The 24,046-nt window shown below is 47.0% G+C and overlaps 1 protein-coding gene and 1 pseudogene across 8 annotated transcripts in view; one reads left to right on the forward strand and one right to left on the reverse strand.

Annotated features, from left to right (window-relative positions):
* The window catches only part of LOC139049193 (sodium-independent sulfate anion transporter-like), a 492,963-nt gene that overhangs the window by 362,152 nt on the left and 106,765 nt on the right, over positions 1-24,046 (forward strand). For all 8 annotated transcript variants that reach the window (XM_070524550.1, XM_070524548.1, XM_070524556.1 and 5 more), the window contains exons 9-10: positions 22,931-23,003; positions 23,141-23,185. In XM_070524550.1, coding sequence (XP_070380651.1) covers positions 22,931-23,003; positions 23,141-23,185 — 118 coding nt within the window. The remainder of the gene's footprint in view (positions 1-22,930; positions 23,004-23,140; positions 23,186-24,046) is intronic.
* On the reverse strand, positions 13,883-15,035 carry LOC139048700 (calumenin-like; annotated as a pseudogene).

The raw sequence follows: 24,046 nt of genomic DNA on the forward strand, positions 1-24,046 counted from the left end.
GGCTGGGCCTAGGCCTCCCACGATGGGACGTCGAGGTCTTGCCTCCTCGCCGCTTCGTAGGCCTGCTGGGTCGCTCAGAGTTGGTCGTCGAGATGGGAGCTGCGCAGGGCGGCGTGCCATCTCGACGAGAGGGTCACGGGATTAAGGTCTTGGTATTGATGTTTGCACTCCCATAGCATGTGGGGGAGTGTTGCCAATTCAGTTTTACAGAGCTTGCACGTCTGGCTCGGGTAGATGTCGGGGTATATAGTGTGATAGTGTGTGAGGGAGGGGTATGTATTCGTCTGTAACAGACGAAGGGGGGTTGCCTGTGCCCTGTTTAACTTGCGGTGATGGGTGGGGAAGGTTCTTCTTGCGAGGTAAAATGACTTTACAAGGACGTTGTATCTTGTAAGGCGGTCGCGTCCTGTGGGTGCACCTGCACCGTCTCCGGCACGGTTGACTAGTCCTCGTGCTAGGGAGTGTGTAACCTCATTTAGGTTGGTGAAGTGCGGGTGGACAACGCCGGCGTGTGCTGGGATCCAGACGAGAGTGATTTGATTTTCAGGCGAATGCGGGGCTTGTCGTAAGATACGGAGTGATTGATGAGAAATACGACCTTTTATGTAGTTGTTGACTGCTGCGCGAGAATCACTCAGTATAGTGTGACAGGCTGGGTCAAGAGTGGCCAGAGCGATGGCCACTTCCTCAGCCGTCTCGGCATTTTTGGTAATGATGCTGGCAGCATGTCGGAGCAAGCCGCCTACTGTGGTAACCACCGCAAAGCGCCGTCCATCTTGGTACTCAGGTGCGTCGACGAAGGTGACGCTCGCGGTGTTGGCGTAAGCTTTGATGAGGGAAGTAGCTCGTGCCTACCTACGTTCTTTGTTGTAGTCTGGGTGCATGTTTTTCGGAATAGGGTCGGCGTGTATCCATTGCTGAATGTAGCGTGGTATTGGGTGTTTGTCTCCATGTTGACGGTGGTACGCACAGAAAAAAAAATTATAACACATAATATACAAGCACTAACAATTACAAATAATAGAAGAACGTTATAGTAACATCATGGGATTATTCAGTGCAATACCTAGTACTTGTTAGGGATGCCTGTTTCTTGATGAAAATGTTCAAGTGCGTTCAGTGCTTTTTGCTGTGCTATTTTCAGTGGCCATGGGCCCAGAAATTTTGCAAGTGGGTAAGGCCGGTGAGGGTCAGTGGAGTGTAGCTGTTGTTCTAGCTGCCATCTTTGCATCTCGTATATGGGGCATTCGAGGAGTAGATAGCGAACAACCTCATCGTTGTGGCCACAGGAGCAAGCCGAAAAAGGAGCCTGTTCGATGCAATATAGGATATGTATGGTGTATGCTGTCCCAAGGCGCAGTCAATGACTGAGTGTCTTGGTACTTTTAGAAAGTTGTACATCCAGCTGGTATTTGAGTTGAGGGTCCACTTCGTAAAGAACTGATTTCTTAGTGTTTTCAATAAACCATGTTGACAGACACAAGTCTTTCTTTAATACTCTCAATATCTATTTTGTGTCCGTTGGTGATAAAGGGATGAGTTGGATTTCTGTGTCTTTATGGGCTGATTTTGCCAATGAGTCCGCTAGTTCATTGCCTGCTATACCAGCATGGCCCGGGACCCGCTGTAATATCACTTCATGTTTCCTTTCATTAGCCTGAGTTAAACTGTTCAGTACCGCATATGTTATTCGTGCATGTGGTTGGCTTTGTGAGGGCAGCAACATTCCTTGCTCTGCATCTGTTAATTTTCATCGGCCACCATTTTGTTCATAACCTTTATTTTTTCCACTTTGCCCCATTTTATATGTAGACAAATTTCCACCATTTTTGATTGATTTTGATTGACTTTGATTTTTCATTTAGAAATTGCGACGTTTGTTGTGCATGTTTCAATTGCATAAGTGGCTTTAACTCTGAGGGAAACAATGTTTTCAGCAGCACCACAGATGATATTTTCAAGTTTTAATAAACTTCGGCCTTTGTCCCCCTTTCTGTGTTTTTTACAAATATTCTCGTGTGGAACAAAAGGTTAAGCGCATGCTTTGTGGTGTTTGGCTATCTGTGGTGTCGACGAATGCCATCAGCGCACTCTGAGCCACATCATTTTGGCAGCTTAATTTTAGCTTCATTCTCTATGGTTCTGAAACAGAATAATATGTTGGCAGACTTCACCATAATATTCTGCCTCGTCAGTACTTCGGTTGACTTCCATTTGTTTGGAATTTTCAGGTTTAGAATGTGATCATCATCAGCAGCAGCAGCCTATTTTACATCCACTGCTGGACGAAAGCCTCTCCCTGCAGTCTCCAATTACCCCTGCCCTGCGCCAACCCATTCCAACTAGCGCTCGTGAATTTGCTAATTTCATCACCCCACCTAGTCTTCTGCCATCCTCAACTGCACTTCCCTTTTCTTGGTACCCATTCTGTAACTCTAATGGTCCAACGGTTATCTAACCTGCGCATTACATGCCCTGCCCAGCTCCATTTTTTTCTCTTAATGTCCATTAGAATATTGGCTATACCTGTTTTCTTTGATCCAAACCGCTATCTTTCTGTCTCTTGATGTTATGGCTAGCATTCTTCATTCCATCGCTCTTTGCATGGTCCTTAACGTGTTCTCGAGGTTCTTTGTCAGTCTCCAAGTCTCTGCTTCATATGTCAGCACAGGTAAAATGCACTAATTGTACACCTTCCTTTTGAACGATAATGGTAACCTTCCAGTCAGGAGCTGACATTTCTGCCGTATGCGATCCAACCCATTTTTATTCTTCTATGAATCTCCTTCTCATGCTCAGGGTTCCCTGTGATTAATTTACCTAGGTAAACATACTCCTTCACAGACTCTAGAGGCTGACTGGCAACCCTTAACTCTTGTTCTCTTGCCCGGCTATTCATCATTATCTTTGTCTTCTGCTCATTAATCTTCAACCCCACTCTTACATCATCATCATTTATTATTCCCTTAAGGGGGGATGCTAGGCTGAAGGGTCAACTTTTGAAGTGCTCAACCAATTTTCCTGAAATTTTCAGGGGTAGTTGATGTTCTTGTCACTAGAATATATTCCAAATATCAGCACTCTAGCACAACGAGAAAAAAAGATAACTCTGCAATTTAGCAATCTTGTGTGTCAACTTAGGAAAGCTATTTACAAAATAATGAAAATATACAAATTATTTGTAATTAGATACCTTCTAGATGGTTTATAGTGCAGGATAAGGTCACTAGCACATTTTTTATGTCATTTCTGTAAAAATGCCATCACTCTGAAAATGAAGTTTAGTTTTTTCACTGTCATTACATGTCAAAGATCTGCTAAATGTTATATGTTGGAAAAAGTTTAGGCGTCTGTGAAGTACTTTATCTTGTTCCTCACAAAATTTCAGTCTAGAAAAAAACGTTGGAAGCAGTATTTGGTGAAGCAGTTTGGAAATGATACTTTTCCTAAAACTCTTTTTTTGCAAAAAGTGCAAACTGAGAAAAATCAGTTCAAAAATTTCAGAGCATGGCATTTATTCTTATGATCAGAAAAAATTAATCAAAGTGCCCTGCTGCATATGTCGGGCTCTCCTCCTCAACACGACGCTGCTCTTCGGCGATCGCTTCAAGGCATCCTCTCTTTTTTTCAGCTTTAGAGCTATCCATCGCTCTTGCTTGTGCTCGTGAAATGGCTTGGTTTGTTGCTTCCTGAACGTGCTTATTCGTCTGGACTCCATGTTCAAGTTCCAGCTTGTCGAGAACTCTCTTGATGCCACGTGCTCCTTCATTGAATTCTAGCACAGCCAGGGCTGCTGCAGTCTCTGCGGTTCTCAGTGATGCAAATTCTGTCTTTGGGCACTTTTTCCATACAAGAGCATTGAAGGACTCGTTTGCATTCTGTGTCTGCATCCTTGAACATTGCACAAGAAGCTCTGGCTTACTAAGCCTGTTGCAGAGAGGCATCAGCTCTTTGGCAACGTCTCTGCTGAAAGCTCGACGATGGGATCTTGGCACTGATGGGTTGTCTGCTGCAACTAGGGCTCTGTGCCGATTGTAGTGACACCAAGAGTCCTCACCAACAGGGCAACCGTCATGTCGTGGGACTTCATCTGTTGAGTAGAAGTGAAAAAGCATCACAAATACCCCTCGTTTCATGTTTTTTTTTACATCTGCAGCATTGTCTTTCAGAACAGATGCGTAGTAAGCAGTGAGTTTTTTTACAGAACTTTGTGTCAGCTTCCCCTTGCCTCCTGGACCTTTTGTCGTTTTCTTTAGTTTCTCAATTTCTCTAAAAAGCGCAAAAGCTAACTTTCTAACATGGGCATTCACTTTGCATTTCGTTTCTTGCCCACGATGCGGCCGCGTCTGGAGAAAGAGAGAATAAACATTTATTTCGCAAAGCAAGTAGAAAATTTCCTCGATGAGTGGGGCCCTCAGTCCAGGGCTCCATTGCCATGCGCGACTTCGCGAGCCCGCTGGATCAGCCGTTGCTGTTCCTGCTGGCTTGTGCTGAGCAGTGCAGACTCCCTAGAGGAAAGGGTAGGGTTGGGTATAGGAGGAACACCTGAAGGGTTAGGGCATTCCCATATGGAGTGATACACCGTGGGTTTGGCCCCACAGTGGGGACAATAGGAAGGGTAAAACAGCGTTCAGAGTTGCGTTCGACGGGAAAGGCACGCTACCAACTTTGAAAAAAATTCATTCTCTTCTTTTCTACTGCTCAGATAACTACCAAACTTGGTGAGAAGATTCTTTATTAAACAAGCAATTCAGAACAACTCAGAATAAAAAACCTGTTTTTCACCGAAATCGGTATTTTAGCCCTGCACCCCCCCTTAAGGGTCTCTTTAGGAATATTACATAAGGGGGGACGGGACTAAAAAACAAACAAAGGTAACAGAAAAATAAATAACAAACTGTGCAGAAAACATCAGGTATAAACAGAACAATGAAAATATCTCAAACTGAGTAGCAATAAATAAAAAGAAAACTGTACATGTAAATGTGAAAAACGCTAAACGTAAGTGGCAAAAAAGAAGAGAAGGAAAAATAGGCAATGACACAAGCAAGTCGGATTGCTGGGAGAGGAAACGTTAGTAAAAGTGGCTATTTTGGGTCAAAATGGTCTGATAGTAACTCTCTGAATTTGGAGGGATTTGACTCTAAAACTACGGCTTCGGGAAGATTGTTCCATTCCTTTATGGCGATGGGGAGGAAGGATTTGTTGAAGGCGTTGGAAGAACCATGCAAATGCTGAATGCTAAGGGAGTTAAACAAACGGTGAGATGAGCGTAACGGAGCATGTAATAAGCTCTCACGCAGTGAAGGAAAGTTAAAGTATAATTTATGAAAAAGACAGAGCATTGCAAGTTTCCAGCGGAGTGCTAGGGGTTCGAGTCCGAGAGACAATTTCATGTCAGTAACGCTGTGCCAAGGTGAGTACTGGGTAGTTATGAAGTGGGCCGCCCAGTTCTGAATGGCTTCGAGTGACTGAATCAAGTAAACCTGGTGAGGGTTCCATGTGGCCGAGGCACGCTTCATTTTAGAGCGGACATATGTTTCTTATGCTAGTTTCCTGGTGGATGGAGGGGACATAGCCAGAGATCTTCGGATGAAACCAAATGTTCTGGAAGTGTTAGCACAAAGTTTTGTGATGTGGTCCACCCAAGTTAGCTTGTTAGTTATTTCGACTCCCACGTACCTGTATGAGTTTGTTACTGGTAACGCCGTGGAGTTCAGCAAGTACGGGAAAAGGGTAGTGGAATGTTTACGTGAGATGCGCATGCATTTGCATTTCGAAATATTAAGCTGCATAAGCCAGTCAGAACACCATTTCTGGATTTTGTTTAGGTAGTCTTGTAATAATTCCTGGTCGGTATTATCTGAGATGCAGCGATAAATGATGCAATCGTCTGCAAAAAGGCAGATGGGTAATAAAATCCCAGATGGCAGGTCGTTGATGAAAATTAGGAAGAGAAGCGGAGGAAGAACGGAACCCTGGGGAACTCCAGAGATAACTTCAGTAGTTTCAGACGCATGACTGGCGATGATGGTGAAATGTGAGTGGTTAGTTAGAAAGTAGCGAATCCAGGATAAGATAAGAGGGTCGAGTGATAAGCATGCAAGTTTACACTATAGACGTTGGTGAGGAACGCGGTCAAATTCCTTTAAAAATCTAAGTACATGACATCTGTTTGGAATGAAGAATCTAAATTAAGGTGAAGATCGGTTGTAAATTCGAAAAGTTGGGTTTCGCACGAGAAGCCTGTCCTGAAACCATGCTGTTTGGGAAAGAAGAAAGAATTGTGATCGAGGTGATTCGCAATATGGGAGTAGAGTGTATGTTCGAAGAGCTTGCATGAGATGCATGTTAATGAAATGGGACGATAACTAGAGGAGTCAGCATGGTCGCCGCTCTTAAAAATTGGCACAACCTTGCTTGATTTTCAGTCGTCAGGAATTTGACTGGTATTGAGAGACTGGGCGAAGATGAGTTGCAGGATTTGGCTTGTGAAATCTTTCGTGCCTATAAGTATTTTAGCAGCAATGTTATCAGGTCCAGGTGAAGTGGACGGCTTGAGGTTATCAGTGAGCTTTGAAATTCCCTAAGATGTGATGGTTACAGGTGGCATTGGAATAAAATTTAGGCTCGGTAAATTAAAGCTCTTATTTGCTGGCTCGTGGGTGAAAACTGAGGTGAAGTAGGAATTCATCGCGTCTGATCGCTCGTAAAGTGGAACATCTGTGCCATCTTGTCTTTTTAAGGATATGTTATAGGAACTGTTCTTGTTGGGCATTAGCAAATTCCAAAATTTCGTGGGGTTAACGCGCAATATTTCTAGAAGATCGTGACTAGAATTTTCTTTTGGATGTCCGTAATAATCTAGTGTAATCGCGAACGATGCCGAAGTATTTTTCCCATTTTACAGGTGATGCGGAGTTCTTGGCATTACGGAAGAGGGGCTTCTTTGTTTGTGATAGCTTACGCAGAGAGTTGGATACCATGGCTTTGTGGCATCCCCGCGGATGCAGATGTGTGGGACGTTGGCATCTATGAGTGATAAGATTTCATGCTTAAAAAGACACCAATTTTCATTCACGGATCTCATAGCCATAGACGCATGAAAGGTGGTGAAAAAGTGTTCGAGGTCGGAGTTTATGCTCGCGAAGTCAGCTTTACTGTAATCACGGATGTATTTGATGGATGGTTGACGTGGGGAGACTTCAATCATCAGGTTAAAGAACAAGAGATTGTGATCACTCAGCTCACTGTAACATGAAAAGAATTGAATTAGCTCAAGACTGGAAACAAAAATAAGGTCAAGAATATTTGAGCCTCGTCTTGGCTTGTTTACTGCTTGGAAAAGGTTTGAAGTGAGGACCATTTCAAGGACATCTTTTGATTGGCGAGATGACGCAGTAAGAGCCTCCCAGTCGATGTCTGGGTAGTTAAAATCACCGCAGAGTATTAGATTGGCATGAGGAAATCGGGATTGCAAGTCTTGAACTACAGAGTGAAGGTCCGTAATAAAAGAATGATCCGTGTCAGGTGCTCGATAACATACAATTAGTATATTGCTACAAGAGGGAAGGCACATTTTTCAGACACATTATTTCGCTGTGGCTGTTTATCTCGAGTAAACCCCACTCTTACACTCTCTCTGTTAAGGACCTCAATGATTTATTGTAACTCATCTGCATTGTTGCTGAATAGAGCAATGTCATCGGCAAACTGAAGGTTGCTGAAATATTCGCTGTCGATCCTTACTCCTAAACCTTCCCAGTTAATTAGCTTGACTACTTCTACTAGGCATGCAGTGAATAGCATTGGAGAGATTGTGTCTCCTTGTCTGACCCCTTTCTTTATAGGTACCTTCCTACTTGTGTAGAATTAAGGTAGCTGGGGAATCTCTGTAGATATTTTCGAAGGTATTTACGTAAGCGGTCTCTACTACTTGATTACGTAATGTCTCTATGACTGTTGGTATCTGTGGTATTGACCGAAAGTGGAAGTCAGACTCCAGCTGTCCCGATGTAAAAAGCCGTTTATTCAACATATAGAACCATATATATAAGGAAGAACAGAAGCGCCCCCTGGAGATTAAAGAACTCAAATGAATAACGAAACTGAATATAACATACTCCCTCTCTTATTTTTAATGATTAGTTGTTAGTAAGTATTATTAAGGAAACCCCAAGGCATGCACGCTGTACTTATTTACATATATTTACCGACTATGTACACAATGTCAGACCGCCAACTAGTTGGTCTGATAGTCTTGGAGCCAGGCCGGTAGCCGGCGCTCTCGGGTCGGCCGCTTTGGACGTCGCACTGGCAACGAGCTTGTAGACTGCTGCTGCGGTATGCCAGGAGACCGCGCCTGCATCCTGTGGAAAGGCGGCTGTAGCACGACAGGCTGCAGCACATCGGGAGACCACACCTGCGTGTAAAATCGCGCAGGCGCGTTAAATTCTGCTGAAAGGGGACTGCCGGCTGTGAATTTCTTTTTTGCGAAGAATGCGAGGATTGTTTATGACGCTGCCGCAATGACATTGCTTCGACCGAAGCAGAAAGCTTCTTTAGCTCTTCAGCCGCCTGCTCAAACTGAAGTGCAATTCGAACTGAATTCTCGAATGAAAGTGTGGAACCCTCGAGCAGCAACCGCCGTTGTGACAGCCGTTGACCACTTGACACGCTACGCCGAAACAGCTTGTGTGAGTTCTGCCTCAGCGTCTGCAGTTGCTGCATTCGTACTTCAAGCGTTAATACTGTGTCACAATGCTCCTCGCGTCCTCCTGAGCGACCGTGGAAAAGCATTCCTCTCGCAACTAATAGACGAAGTACTCAGAGCCTCTGGAACCACCCACAAGACTACCTCCAGTTACCATCAGCCAACCAACGACCTAACGGAGCGATTTCATAGCACACTGTCCGATATGCTCGCTATGTACATCGAACCAGATCACAGAAACTGGGATGCAATTTTGCTATTCGTGACTTTTGCATACAATACCGCCGTTCAATGCACGACCGGTTACTCGCCGTTTTACCTTGTCTATGGTCGTTCGCCTTCTTCCTGCCTTGACATCTCTTTCTTCGCGCCAACTGTCGATCGATGCCCATCCTCCTGTGAAGAATGTGTGTCCCGCATTCTGCGTTGTCGCCAGCTCGCCCGCATCAACACTGAAGCATGGCAACAGGACCGCAAGCAGCACTACGACGCCTCTCACCGCGTCGTGTGCTTCCGCCCTGGCGAGGAAGTGCTGCTCTGGACACCAGTTTGTACTCCTGGCCTGTGTGACAAGATTCAGGTTCGGTTCATCTGCCCCTACAAAGTCTTGGAGCAGACCTCTCCGGTTAATTATCGCGCGGCACCAGTTATTGTTCCAAATGCCCGCCGCTGCCGCGCTTGAGGTTGTGCACGTTTCCCGTATGAAGCCTTTCACGCGGCGTTCGCCGCCCCTTTGAATTGCGGCCAGGATGGCCGCTCTCATGCAAGGGGACATTAGTGTGGGCATTTATAAGCTATACATTCTCATCTGTACATGATCATCATCATGTGGGGTTCATATGGGTTTCTTCTTCATCGCTTGTGGGGCTCGCTCTTGTGTGATGCGTGCGTGCTTTGGGCGTGGTCGGTTCGCCGCATCTCCGACGCGTAATAAACGTCGTGATAACTGCTGCATCACAGTATATAAAATACACACAGTTCAACCTCGATATAACTAAGTCGGTAAAATCGGCATTTGGCTTCGTTATATTGAAATTTTATTCTATTGAAATTCGTCCTTTTATGCAAGTAAGTACAGTCGCCAATCGATTATTCTTACAGTGAAAGAAGCCGCGAAATTTTCAGAATTATTGGGCAATCAAAAAAAAATTTAAGTGAGAAAAACAATTCATTTTGATAAATTTGGGAGTCGGTGACGAATGATACGGTTTCATGCCAAGTATGACGACGATATCTTCTCGGTGGTACGAATTAAACGAAGCCAGCCAAGCTTTCGCCTGCACTACGCTCCCACCGCTGATAGCGTTGCCCGCACTAGAAGGATGCTATCAGAAAAAGCGCTGGCAGTGGGGAGCGAATGCTTTGTCTGCCTCTCACTCCAATGGGTTACCGAAACTCAAGATTACGCGACCTCCAATACTAAATGCGCTGTAAGACAGCTTACATTGTACCATTCTGTCTCGTCATGTCGTCTCTTTGCACACATGGCAGATTACCTTGTGGGGTCTGATGTGGGATTCTCCCACCGTACTCTTGGGACAAAGGAACGACAACACAGTCGTGCAAACAATCACAAGGGCATTTATTGCACCTTTCATAGATCAATGCCTGCTAGCCGAGTTGCTATCCACAAAACATGCCGATGGGCGCGCGACAAATCTAGAAGTCCGACTCACCGCGTCCTCGCGAGCGAATATGTTCGCCCCATGCTGGATCCCAACGCCTGGTCGTTCGCGTGTATAGTCACGCGAATCGTGGCGCGTTCGAAGGCGGCCACGCGAGGCGGTCTCCCAGATGCATCGGTCGCCGCGCGCTCGCGGGAGACGTCCCCCGCCGCGCGCCGACCCGCCGGGAAAGAGGGGCGCTGCACGCGCGGCAGGTCCGTGCGGCCTGCTGTCTCGAACCCAAGAGAGCGCGCCTTGTCTTTCCCGAACCCACGTAACCGCGCAGCGGCGCGACGCTCGCGCCATCTGTCGCACTGCGCCTGTACCATTCCGACCGCCGCGGGTGCGGCGAAGCCGCACTACAGGAGACGCGCTATGCGGGAAAAACATCAGGGGAGGCGCGAGGGTCGCGCATCCCCACATCCCCCCAACCTTAAATCACTTCTTATTCCGGCGAAACATGTGACACCGTCTAACATTAACCCGTGCTTCGCGAACAAGATAGAACATATAACAATGGCCGCGCCGAAGAAATGTCTACACGCTGTCCATAACATGCGAGCCGACATTGTCCCTGGGTACACAGCTGGCGTCCGCCGGTCACAGCAGCAGCTTTGTAGACTCGACGGCACGATTCCAGGCCAGGTCTCCGGAGACGACGACGCAGTAGTCGGTACGAGCAAGCGTCGCTCGCGCCGACTCGCCCTGCTGGCGGGAGCCGCAGTAGCTGTCGGTGACCGCCGGCTCTTTTGTCCGCCGCCGAGGGTTGTGAGCTGGATACAGGAGGCCGCCGAAGTCGCCGCGCCGAACTGGCCACAGCATCACCATCGCCCGGGGTGGCTCGATCGTAGTCCGGGGCAGCAGCGCAGACGATGTGCAGGTGACGGCAAACCAGGGGTGACTCCAATCACGCTGCGTAAACTCAATACACTCGGCAAACACTAAAGTAGTGCAAGGGAGAGGAATTCTGCATGCGTATCGCCCACGTGGTACGATGTTCAACTCGGCTAGCAAAAGATCGGGCAGCTACTCAAATGCTAAGTTCACGTGAACGAAGCTCGCTTCCTTGAGTCGAACGAGTAATTTCAATTCGTGCGAGGCTAAATAGAATGAGGGAAGCAACTTGCAACACCTCAACGCCACGGTCCACTTCGGGTTGTGTCCATCCACGTGCGACAGGCAGCTTCGTAAAGCCTTAGGCCTAAAGCGTCGCTACTCTGACAACAACCGACATCCAACAAACAACACCCAAAATGGGCGCAACACAGGCAGCCGCGAGGAGACGTCAGCTCTGTGAGGTGGTCCTACTCCGCTCGGTGCACAGAGCATCCGAGTTGACGGCGCCCACCGTCCCAGACGGTGTCGGAGCGCCCGGTGCCAGGCCGTCGTGGCACCCGTGGCCCGCGGCCACCCGGCTCCCAGAGCCGCGACTTCATCAGAGTCAAAGAGATAGAAGAAGATATTTACATAAGAAATTCGGACCACCCACGAGGCTTCCGTACTCACTCGCTTCAGGCTTGCCACTGCTCCGCGGGCGCTCAGCCTCGCTGTCCCAGGATGCAGACCACGTGGCTCTCGTACCAACGAATGCCATTAAAAAAAAAAAACACTTGTGAAAAGGCTTAGTATGTTGACATGTTCAAACACACTACAGCCACCGTCACCTCGCTCAAGAAAGCACGCCGCCGACGCTAGCGATCAAAATTCACGCTAGGCCTACGCTTCGGTTCAAACAAAGGTCTCGAACGAAGCAACACTTAAAATTATCGTCCGATGCCCCAAGAGCCCCACGTTGGGCGCCAGATGTGGGGTCTGATGTGGGATTCTCTCACCGTACTCTTGGGACAAAGGAACGACAACACAGTCGTGCAAACAATCACAAGGGCATTTATTGCACCTTTCATAGATCAATGCCTGCTAGCCGAGCTGCTATCCACAAAACATGCCGATGGGCGCGCGACAAATCTAGAAGTCCGACTCACCGCGTCCTCGCGAGCGAATATGTTCGCCCCATGCTGGATCCCAACGCCTGGTCGTTCGCGTGTATAGTCACGCGAATCGTGGCGCGTTCGAAGGCGGCCACGCGAGGCGGTCTCCCAGATGCATCGGTCGCCGCACGCTCGCGGGAGACGTCCCCCGCCGCGCGCCGACCCGCCGGGAAAGAGGGGCGCTGCACGCGCGGCAGGTCCGTGCGGCCTGCTGTCTCGAACCCAAGAGAGCGCGCCTTGTCTTTCCCGAACCCACGTAACCGCGCAGCGGCGCGACGCTCGCGCCATCTGTCGCACTGCGCCTGTACCATTCCGACCGCCGCGTGTGCGGCGAAGCCGCACTACAGGAGACGCGCTATGCGGGAAAAACATCAGGGGAGGCGCGAGGGTCGCGCATCCCCACAACCTCTAAAGCAGGGTGCGCGGCTGTGTACGCACTCAGCCCCGCTTACAGCCATGCGCAGCCACGGCCGAGACGTGCTCCAACTTACCCCCACTCTGCCCCCTGGCACGCGCTTAATTGCATTACCGCGAGATCGCCCCCCCCTCCCCCCCCACTTTCCCTTTGCTTGCGCGGGAAAGCGGCACTTGTGAAGTCACACAGAGCACTAACTGCCAGCTCTGGTGCAATATAAATTTCGATGTATAATCGGCCACAGTCACAACACAACGAAACTGTGAAAAACATGATCTGAAGTGAAGGCGCTAAAATGACGGAGGACAAAGAAGAAACAGACACACACACAGGTTGGGCGTGTTGGTTAAGCATAATCTGAACTGAAGGCGCTAAATTGACAGAGGACAAAGAAGAAACACACACACATACAGGGCACCCTGTGTGTGTGTGTGTGTTTCTTCTTTGTCCTCTGTCATTTTAGCGCCTTCAGTTCAGATCATGCTTAACCAACACGCCCAACTATCCATCCTAACGTCATATGAAAAACAAGCATGCAATGAACATGATGAATCGATGTAGAAATTTAGCTGTTTGCATGTCAAACGAGTGTTGTGGGGTCGCAAGTAGGCCCTCACAGTAGGAAAACTAAGCCTTTATATATGTATATAAGGATACAGAAGTAGTCCTAAATTGTGGCGAAAGAATCTGGAAAATATAATGAAAGATGTGACCACAGTTCTTAATGTGCCACCATCACGAGCAGGATTTCCCTGTTTAACCCTTACAGTGCATTTTCTTACAAGGTCCAAGTGCTTCTGAGTGTGCTGTTGAACATCCAAAGTTGGTGCAGACTTGCAACAGACTTTTGAATATAAAGAAAAAAATACGCATAGGGCTTGACATTTCAGGAACAGGGTAGTTTCCCACGAGGTCACAGGAGTCAGTTTCTCTAACAGGAAAACAAGCATTGCATAAATTTGACAGAGCTACAACCAGAACTAGTATATTCACAAGGCAAAAAAAAGATGGGAATACAAGCACTGAAAGTCAGAAACACCACAGGCAACAAGAAACACGGTCAAGATAATGAGTGAATGTGACAGCACAGACTTGCTCAGTGTCAACATACGAGCAAGAAAGAAACAAACACAGTGGAGATAACGGGTGAATGCCAGACGTAATGGCCGGTGCATCCAAGACGTAGATGTGATGCCCATGCAGTCAACAAAGTCCAGGACTGGCAACAAGTTGCACGCAAGTTTGTCAATGCTCGGAACTCATCCTGTTGGGTCAGCACCTCACCATAGTCTGTTGCCTGGCTTCCCACAAAGACATCATACTTGTCAATCTCGTTTCTGGTAAGCTTGCCATCGTGGTCTTTGTCTGCCTCATGAATCAAGGGGCACGACTCTGTGATCTGACTCTGAGACATTGTTGTCGTAGTCGGCGGGCATGACCCAGTCGCACACCTCGTCGGGGCCCATGAACCCATCCTTTTCCTTGTAGCGGTAGTTCTTGAGCTCGGTCCTTCTCATTCTGAACCCAGTCTGGCTCCACTTCACCTTCGGCTGCACCTTCGTACATGTCACCAATGTACTCTTTGAGGGAGATCTTGCTGTCCTTGTCCTTATCGATGTCTTCCATGGTCTCTTCAATGACGACATCCTTCGTGTCCTCACTCTCCTCTGGATGCAAGAAATTGCCAAACTCATCCTTGGTAAGGTGGCCATCACCGTCCTTGTCGGCACGGTCCCAGCGCCGCTTGTCCTGATGCACCATGTCCTGGAAGCTCATGGCGCCCCCATCTGAGTCCGAGTCATTAGCATTGCTTCGTTCGGCTCCATGTGTAATGTTACGGTACTCCTCCCAGCTGATGCGGCTGCTCTTCTGGGGATTGTACACCTTCACTGCTTGTCGACGTCATCACGAATGTAGTGCTTCTGTGTGTGCTGGATCCACTCTAGCTCACGCTGCATCACATACCCATCATTGTCTTTCTCAATCTTGTCAACAATCTTCAGCAGCCGTGCCTTGCTCTCGGCTTGCAAGAGCTGATCAAAGGTCTTGGCCATCTTATCCCCAAGAAAGGCATCCTGGTCATACTCAGGGTTGTGCTCAGACTTGACACCTTCTGGGTCCTCTTTGTAGTGTGGTTTATCACTCAACAGCTTGGGTGTGTGGATCTTGCGGTGTTCCTCCCTTGCAATGGCGATGGTCAGCGAGAGATGGAGCAGACACAGACCCAGTGAGTAGCGCATTGCCAGAGACGCCATGCCAGCACACTCGCGACAGGTCTCCTACTGCCCGTTGACACTTTTGACGAGTGCAAGCTTGTCTCACACACACACACACACACACACACACACACACACACACACACAGCATTAAAAAAAGAGAAAAAAGGCAAACGCTATGCCATATATCTTTACTGAGGTTTCGGCCGGAGGATCGGCCTTCGTCGGAGTGGACTAATTGCACTTTGATATATATATATAGCGACGAGCATTTCCGGTTGGCTGTGTAGTGGGTTTGCCACTGCAGAAGCCGAGGCCGACGAAGACGCACTCTCAGTGAGGGTGTTGGACGAGAACTGTCTGCTTCGATTAGATTAAACTTAATAGTTTTTGTCATATATATATATAGTAACGTGACTGGTGGAGGTGCTGGGTAAACTGTTACATGCACTGTGACCAACAGGAAGCTCCCAACTTAGATCGCGACACCATCAATGCCGACCTTCGGCACAGCCTGCGACAACTAGGACTACCACCAGAACTGCACCCTCGCTCAGTAAAGTGTACAACCATGACAACCAGTTCAACTAGTAGCCAGACTGCAGAGACCACCACTCTGCCTGCTTCGGGAATTTTCAACACACCGCGAACTCCAAGGTCGTTTCACGGTGACGTGTTCAAGGGTGTTGAGGACTGGCTGGACCACTACAATCGAGTTTCATCATCACTGAATGGGACGACCACCGGAAGCTCCAGTATGTCTACTTCGCTCTCGAGGATTCAGCGTGCATCAGGTTCGAAAACAATGAAGCTAATTTGGCGACCTGGCAAGAATTTCATAGCCAGCTGCACATTACCTATAGAAGTTCAGATCAGAAGAAGCAAGCAGAACGTGCTCTGAATTCCACGAATTAAAGATCAAATGAGAGTGTTGCCGTGTTCGTTGAGGATGTACATGTCATGGCTGTTCCGGCTCGCTGATTCCAGAATGACAGAAGAAAAGAAAGTGTGCTTGTTGATGCGGGGCGTGAAAGAGCAGTTGTTCACAGGTCTAGTGCACAACCCACCAGGTACCATAGCCAAATTCCTCAATGATTTAACAGCGATGGAGCATATGCTGCGGCAGTGGTCGTTGCAGTACGAGCACCCAAGCAACTTCACATCGCTCTCGTTGTCCATGGCCACCCCTGATTTGACAACCCTAAGGGAGCTCATGTGCATTATTTTACGTGAGGAGCTGCAACAAGTTCATGCAATGTCTCCTTAATCCCACGTGACTGCTCTAAAGTGATGTAGTTCACGAAGAGGTCAGGAAGCTGGTACAACCGTTGGTCGTGTCACCAGTCGCAGCCCCTCTCCTGACGTAGGCTGAATCCTTAAGATCTCCTATGCCAGCAATCGGCTATCCGTCCCACCCACCCATGCAATAAATAGCACAGCACCTCTCGAGCCCTCACTACTTTTCGAACCCTCTGCCTTCCGCTAACCCAAGTCTAAATGTGCGGACATCCAGTGCTTGGCGCACTCCAGACAATTGGCCACTCTGCTACCATTGCGGTGAAGCAGGTCACCTATGCGGCGACTGCACATATCGCCAGATCGACCTTCGTGGGTTTTGCCCAAATGCACATCGACCTCGTGATGTCGTGAGCATCCCCGAGCTGTTGTGAAGTGCTTGGCTAGCCAGCAGTCCCCAACTCCTCCACGGCGCCAGTCCCGCTCTCCATCTCCTCGACGTTCTATATCACCTGGCCAACACTTGCTATTCGCTCGTGGCATTGGGGGCAGATCCATTAGGGCCCCAAGCCCACGCCGGGGAAACTAGGAGCAGCGACCTCCGGGGGTGGGGCCGCTGTTGACAGGTCTATAAAACATCCTCCTCCCCGCCAACACTTCCCTTTCACCGCCGCATGCCATTGAGTACAAAAATGTTTCCCCAGACATCCCCGTTCAAGTCGGCAACTACTCGGTCACTGCCTCCATGGACACTGGCGCTGATTACTCTGTTATGAATGCCAAATTAGCTGCTGAACTGAGAAAAGTCACACTGCCATGGCACAGACCAAGCCTTCGGACAACAGATGGTCATCGCTTGATGCCGATTGGGAGTTGCACTGCCAGGCTCCAAATCGTCAGTCAACTTATCGTGTTGCGCCAGTGCTTTCGGAAAGTCATCCTTGAGATGGATGACTTTCCACTACACTACGTTTTATTGCACTATGTTTTATTGATGACACTGTGACACTCCCGCCACGAACTAGTATGTTCATAACTGTTGAAAATGACTACGACCATAATAGTAGCAGCATCACTTAAGGAAACCTGTCGGTGCTCTTGGCTCGGCAAGTCTATGTCACCCGCGGCATTATTCAACTGAACTGCCAAATGATTAAGCTTTTAGTGACGAACTTCAGCGGCGAGTACCAACGCCTGGCAAAGTGAACGGTTATTGCTCTCTTTGAAGATATTAGGGATGCACTAGATCCTACGCCTGCTGAGCTTTCTGCAATCACTAAGAGTCACACTGTGGTTGTCAGTACAGTCGATGCAAATCCTGAGCTGTCAACTACACAGAAAGAGCGAATATGAAGTATTTTGTGCATGTTAAGTGATTGTTTCGCATCCATGTCAAAAGTAGCACAGACCTCTATCACGAAGCATGGTATTATAACGGACCCAACTGAACATCCTGTACATCAGCACGCCTACCGCAAGTAAAAAAAGGAGCAAGACGCGATTCAGTGTCAAGTGAAGCAAATGCTAGACTACGATGTAATTCAACCCTCAACCAGCCCATAAGCGTCGCCCATTGTACTTGTCATCAAGAAGGATGGCACTCTTCGGTTTTGTGTGGATTACCACAAGCTAAACAGGGTGACGAAAAAAGATTTCTACCCTCTTCCCTGCATAGATGACTCTCTAGACCATCTTCGACATGCCCAATACTTCTCCTCAATATATTTGCACAGCGAATACTGGCAGATACAAGTTGATGAACGAGATCGCGAAAAGACTGCTTTCATAACTCCTGACGGCCTGTACGAATTTAAGGTGCTGCCCTTCGGATTATGCTCAGCTCCTGCGACCTTTCAAATGATGATGGACACCGTGCTGTCAGGTCTTATGTGGGAATCATGTCTCGTCTATTTAGACGGCGTCATTGTTTTTTCTCAGAACATTTGAACGACACTTGCAGCAACTTCAGTCCGTGTTCCTTGCAATTCGATCTGAAAGCCTGTCATTAAAACCTGAGAAATGCCATTTTGGTAATTGGGAACTGAAGTTCCTCACGTTGTTAGTAATGAAGGTGTTTGGCTAGACCCAGTAAAGGGTATGGCTGTTGCTGCATCAATCAATCAATCAATCAAAGTTTATTTCACCAGAAAATTCTGGAAAGTCTTCAGGGCTAAAAGCTGCTCTAGGCAGCTTGACTGAGTCCCTGAAGACCCTTACATTGGCAGCATCCGACGTTCACAGCACATATATGCATATTAAATCATAATTATAACATGTGAGCAATACTGAAACAAGTTTACGTAAGGCTCACTTGAAGTTAACATACAGAGTTACAGCAGGGTTCACATCAATTGTTTTATACAGCATAAAATAAACATCATCGTTTAAAGACTTTTGACTGTACAAGGAAAAAAAGAAAAAAATGTAAATAAAAATAAAATTCTGTTTATTTAACAGGTTTCACAAACAATAAAGAGTAAAATAGCACTGATAACAGACATCGCGCAACGATGACAGGACCAAAAAAAAAAATGCAATAAGTACAGGATGGGCAAAAGCCACGTAAACAAGACACATGCACGGCATTCCAAAGATAACTATGCGACCTCTATTTACAACATTGATGTGAAGAACTGACATAGCTGCCGTTGTCTAGCAGTAGTTAGTTCAGGAAATTCGTTTAGAATAGATGGTAAATTGAAGTGGAGTGCCTGTGAGTTGTAGGTGGTCCGGTAACGAGGAACAGACCATATTAAGGTATGTCGTGTAAGCCTATTAGGGTAGTTAGGTGTTAGGTTTGATATAGTTACAAGGAATTCTTTATAAGTGTTTGAAAAGAAGAAGGATCGCAAAATCCGAAATTTGTATAAGTGCTGTACCCGTATGATGCCATATTCCTGAAACACCGTTTCAGTTGAAGCCAGGTTGGAAATGTTTGCAACATGGCGAAGAATCTTTTTTTGTAAAAGCAAGATTTTATTTAAGTTCCGTTTAGTTGTGGTAGCCCAGACTAGACTACAGTAGTTAATATAGGATGCGAACAGTGCGTAATACACTTGAAGTTTTACCTTTGAGGGGAGTAAGCGTTGACATCGTGATAATGCTCCAGTAGTTGATGACAGTTTCCTACATAGTTCTTCCACATGCGAGTTCCAACTAAGGTGAGTGGAAAACGTAACGCCGAGTATCTTGTGTTCGTTTACTACAGCTATGTTCAGACCTTCATATACAATAGGGCTTAACCGTGTAACTACTTTACTCCTTGCACGAAATATAATAATGTCCACCAACAGCCAACAAATGTGACATGCGCCTCTGCTCGTACTACAGAAGCTTTGTGGAGAATTTTTCCAAGATCGCATAACCCCTCACTCGTCCAACAAAGGAGGATATCCTGTTTGTTTGGGGTCCAGAGCAGAGAGCCGCCTTCTCTGAGCTTCAGCAACGCCTTCAGACACCACCCTTACTTGGGCACTTTGATGTAGATGCTGACACTGAACTCCACGCTGATGCTAGCAACATCGGCCTTGGTGCAGTCTTCTTGCAGTGGCAAGATGGCGTTGAATGTGCTATCGCTTACGCTAGCCGCACCTTGACCTCTGCAGAAACGAACTACTTTGCCAGTGAAAAGGAATGCTTAGCTGTCATCTGGGCAATAGCTAAGTTTCAGCCATATCTATACGGTCATCCATTGAAAGTGGTTACCAACCATCATGCCCTTTGTTGGCTAGCCAATCTCAAAGACCCTTCAAGACTTCTTGCCAGGTGTAGCCTTTGTCTTCAAGAATTTGATGTAGCAATCGTCTACAAGTCTGGCCAGAGGCACACTGATGCTGACTGTCTTTCCTGCACTCCACTTGCAACGGTGTCAAGTGATGCTGATGATGACAGTCATTTCCTTTGTGCTGTCAGTATATCTGACTAGGCTCGGCAACAGCGAGACGATTTAGAGATCGGGCAGCTTATCGACTATCTTAAAGGCCGAAGTTCGCATCCTCCACAGATATTCACGTGTTCACCATCTTCGTTCTGTATCCGCAACAATGTCTTGTATAAAAAGAATTTCTACCCATCAGCAACTGAACATCTCCTTGTGGTTCCATCCGCGCTGCGTGCCGATATTCTGTCCGCCTGCCACAATGAGCCCTCTTCAGGCCATTTGGGATTTGTGCGTACCATGGCCCGAATTCGACAACGCTGCTACTGGCCTAAGCTTGCCGAGGAAGTCGAGCATTATGTGAAAACTTGCCGCGACTGCCAGCACCGAAAGAGTCCACCTCAGCGCCCAGCTGGTTTCCTGAAGCCTGTTACACCACAAACACAACTATTTCAACAAATCAGCATGTACTTGCTCAGGCGCTTCCCCAAGTCTTTTGCTGGTAACTGCTGCATCGTGATTGTGACTGATTACCTGACGCGATACTGTGAAAATGGAGCCTTCGAGCGAGCCACTGTCTGTGACGTTGTGCACTTTTTTATCCACAACATAGTCCTCCGGCATGGTGCACCAGCAGTAGTCATTACAGATCGGGGTACAGCTTCCACAGCTTAGATGATGCAAGACATCATGATGCTTAGTGGTACAGCTCATCGCCAAGCCACTGTATCCCATCCTCAGACAGTCTTACGGAGAGGTTAAATAAGACGATCGTTGACATGCTTTCCATGTATGTCAACAGCGAGGACAAGCACTGGGACGATGTTTTGCCTTATGTTACTATTGCATACAACACTGCTGTTCAAAAAACTACTGGGTTCACTCCTTTTCGTTTGCTCCACGGCCATGAAGCAACCACCATGCTGGACACCATGCTACTCCCCGAACAATATGACATTACCATTGACGCGGAGGAATTTACCCAGCTTGTTGACACAGCTTGCAAACTTGCACGCGAGCAAATCCAGAATAAGCAATCCATAGACTCCCAGAGGTATAACGCTCACCATCACGAGGTTGTCTACCAACCCGGTGATCAAGTTTGGGTATGCACGCCGATTCGCCAACGCGGCCAGTCGGAAAAGTTACTGCACCACTACTCAGGCCCCTACAGAGCCCTCTGTCGCCTCAGCGAGGTAAACTATGAAGTTCTCCCTGAAGACACAAGTCGACGATCTTGTTGCATGCAGCCTGCGGATATTGTCTATGTTTCCAGGATGAAACTGTACCACTCACATTGACGAGGCCATTCTCACTTCCACTCGCCTTCATCCCACTTGTGTGACACTTTCCTCTTCACAAACTTTACCAGTGTTGCCGCGTATGTGCTTTTTTTTTCTCAGTTTTGCATTTCAAGCATTGAGACAATGCTTTCTGGAAGGGGGGTAATGCCACGAGCATTACAGTTGGCTGTGCTGTGGTTTTGCCGCTTCTGCAGAAGCTGAGACCGATGATGTAGACGTACCTACAGTGAAGGTGTCGGACGCAAACTGTCTGCTTCCATTAGATTAAACTGAATAGTTTTTGTAGTATGTATAGCAACGTGGTAAGAAAGTGCAATTAGTCTAACAAGCTGGCCTTTGTGCGCTTTATTTGTTTTAAATCCTGTTTGACAAATAATGAGAGGGGGAAAGAGTTTGGCGATGGTGCCTGTGCATGTTGCCTGTGCTTCTGTAGTTATAACACTACGCACGTTGGAGGTGCCGGTGCAGCTTCAGTAGTGCTTGTGGCAGATGCATGGGAGGTGCGGTGACCATGGCAGCGCTTGTGTCGGCATAGTGTGGAGCCGTACAAAAAAAGATGTATAGTTTTCATAGTGCATGCAGCCTAAACAGCTTTGCTGGTAATCCGTCCCCATATTAACGTTGTGGGCCCACGAATTTTCAATTGGCGGTATCCAAATCGCAGCCCTAGTGCCGGTTCCCTCAGAGTGTGTTCTCGAGGGCCGTGCATTTACATGCTACAAGCGCAAGAAGCAAAACAGGAGCCAGAAGCATGTCATTGCTGCTATATTATTGACATCACATTCAAGATATGTGAAGTCGGAAGCATGCCACAGCAGGGCGCTCTCTGAGGCCACAGCTGTAAACTATGAATTATCTGAACGTGTGAGCACGGGCTTTTGAACTGCTCCGGTATAATTTGCATTGCAAATAATGGGACTGCACAAATTTTATGAATTAACAAAATTCTCAAATATACCAATATTCAGTTATCTTAGTTTTACTGTACCAGTGTGCTGGTGTCCCAGCTGAGCTGCTGTGTGTATGCATGTATGTGTGTATGCCTTAGTGGAATGGACAATAAACATCAAATGTTATCTAAAATTTCACTGGGCACTGGCTAAACCCGATGGTTTCTTACCTGTGTGATCTTGTGCACCATCAAGATGGCCTACAATGCCACTGGCAATGCTCCCAATCACGCCAGCATTGTGAGACACCTAATAGCTACCATGGTGCTTTTTCTTCTACCAAACAGTGCCCCGTGTGCTGTGTCATGCCATGTCACACCCACATATAGTTGGAACACTGTCCGAGGAGTTTGAGCACAATGCGAGACATTCACTTTTTGCTTCACCATTTTAGCGAAACTGCCACATTCTTTCAGCTTTAAAGTTTTCTTATGAGAAACCAACTTCATGCTGCATTCATAGCTTTGTATGTTGTAGAAACTACGCACCACTGCTTCACTTTCACGATAGCCATTGATGTTGTTATTTGCAGTACGACCAATAGTGACTTTGGTTCTTCTGTTGCAGACGCTTGGTGCGGGAATTCCCATCATAGCCTTGCTGTCAATTCTAGAATCAGTGGCCATTGCAAAGGCATTCGGTGAGCCAAGATTGTGTTATCTAAAAACAAAATAATTTCATAATGTGTCTTTCGATTGTTGCCCAGCGTCAAGAATATAGCAGAGTATTTGTGATTTTGTTAGTGTTAAAAACTACCACCACTTTTTTTTTTTTCAGCAAAGGGCAAGTGCCTTGATTCAACCCAGGAGATGCTTGCCATAGGTATGTGTGCATTTTTATCATTGTGTGGTAACTACTAAGTTTGAGATTGATGTTTTGATGTCTTTTATTGCTAAGCAACCTTGAAAAAGGTTTATATCTAATGACCCTTCAGTGGACATGGGAGCAGCGATACAATGTGGTTCACCAATGTCTTTCATTTTTTCATCCTTCAGGTTAGTCCAGTCTCATCCAAGCATTCATATTATATATTCCTTGTTATGCTCCCTTGCCCACAAGTGCTGTTAGAAAATGTATGCCAGTGTTATTGTGTGCTCAAATTGCTTTTGTCCGGAGATGTTGAATTAAACCCTGGCCCTGGCCATAGCACTCATACCAGCCCTCAAAACCCGACACCCAAATCTGACAGGGGTGCCATACTTGCCCTTCTAGAGGATCTAAGAACCCGCTCAACAAACATTGAACAAGGGCAGGTCGAAATATTGAACTCATTTAAGTCTATTACATGCAGTCAAGAGGAACTAGATGTAAAGGTTACTGATATTTCAAACCGGCCTATGAATATTGAGACCAAACTTGCGGGTTTTGAATCCGTCCATCAGGACCTTAATGCTCTCAAGTTAACTGCTGAACGACTAGCCAAAGAAAATTATTCATTAAGGGCCCGCATGAACGACCTGGAAGATAGATCCCGTAGAGATAACCTCTTATTTTTCGGTATATCTGAAGGCACCGAAAGCACCGAAACATGGTTGCAGTCAGAGGAAAAAATTGTGAATATAATACAGCAAACTTGATGAAATGAGCGCTACGAATACGCGGACGAAAGAACACATGTACGACAGACAAGGCGCTACTTCCAACTAAATGTTTTTTTTGAAGAAACAGAACTTTAAATAGATG

This window comes from Dermacentor albipictus, chromosome 8 (genome assembly GCF_038994185.2).
Source record: "Dermacentor albipictus isolate Rhodes 1998 colony chromosome 8, USDA_Dalb.pri_finalv2, whole genome shotgun sequence".
Taxonomy (NCBI): domain Eukaryota; kingdom Metazoa; phylum Arthropoda; class Arachnida; order Ixodida; family Ixodidae; genus Dermacentor; species Dermacentor albipictus.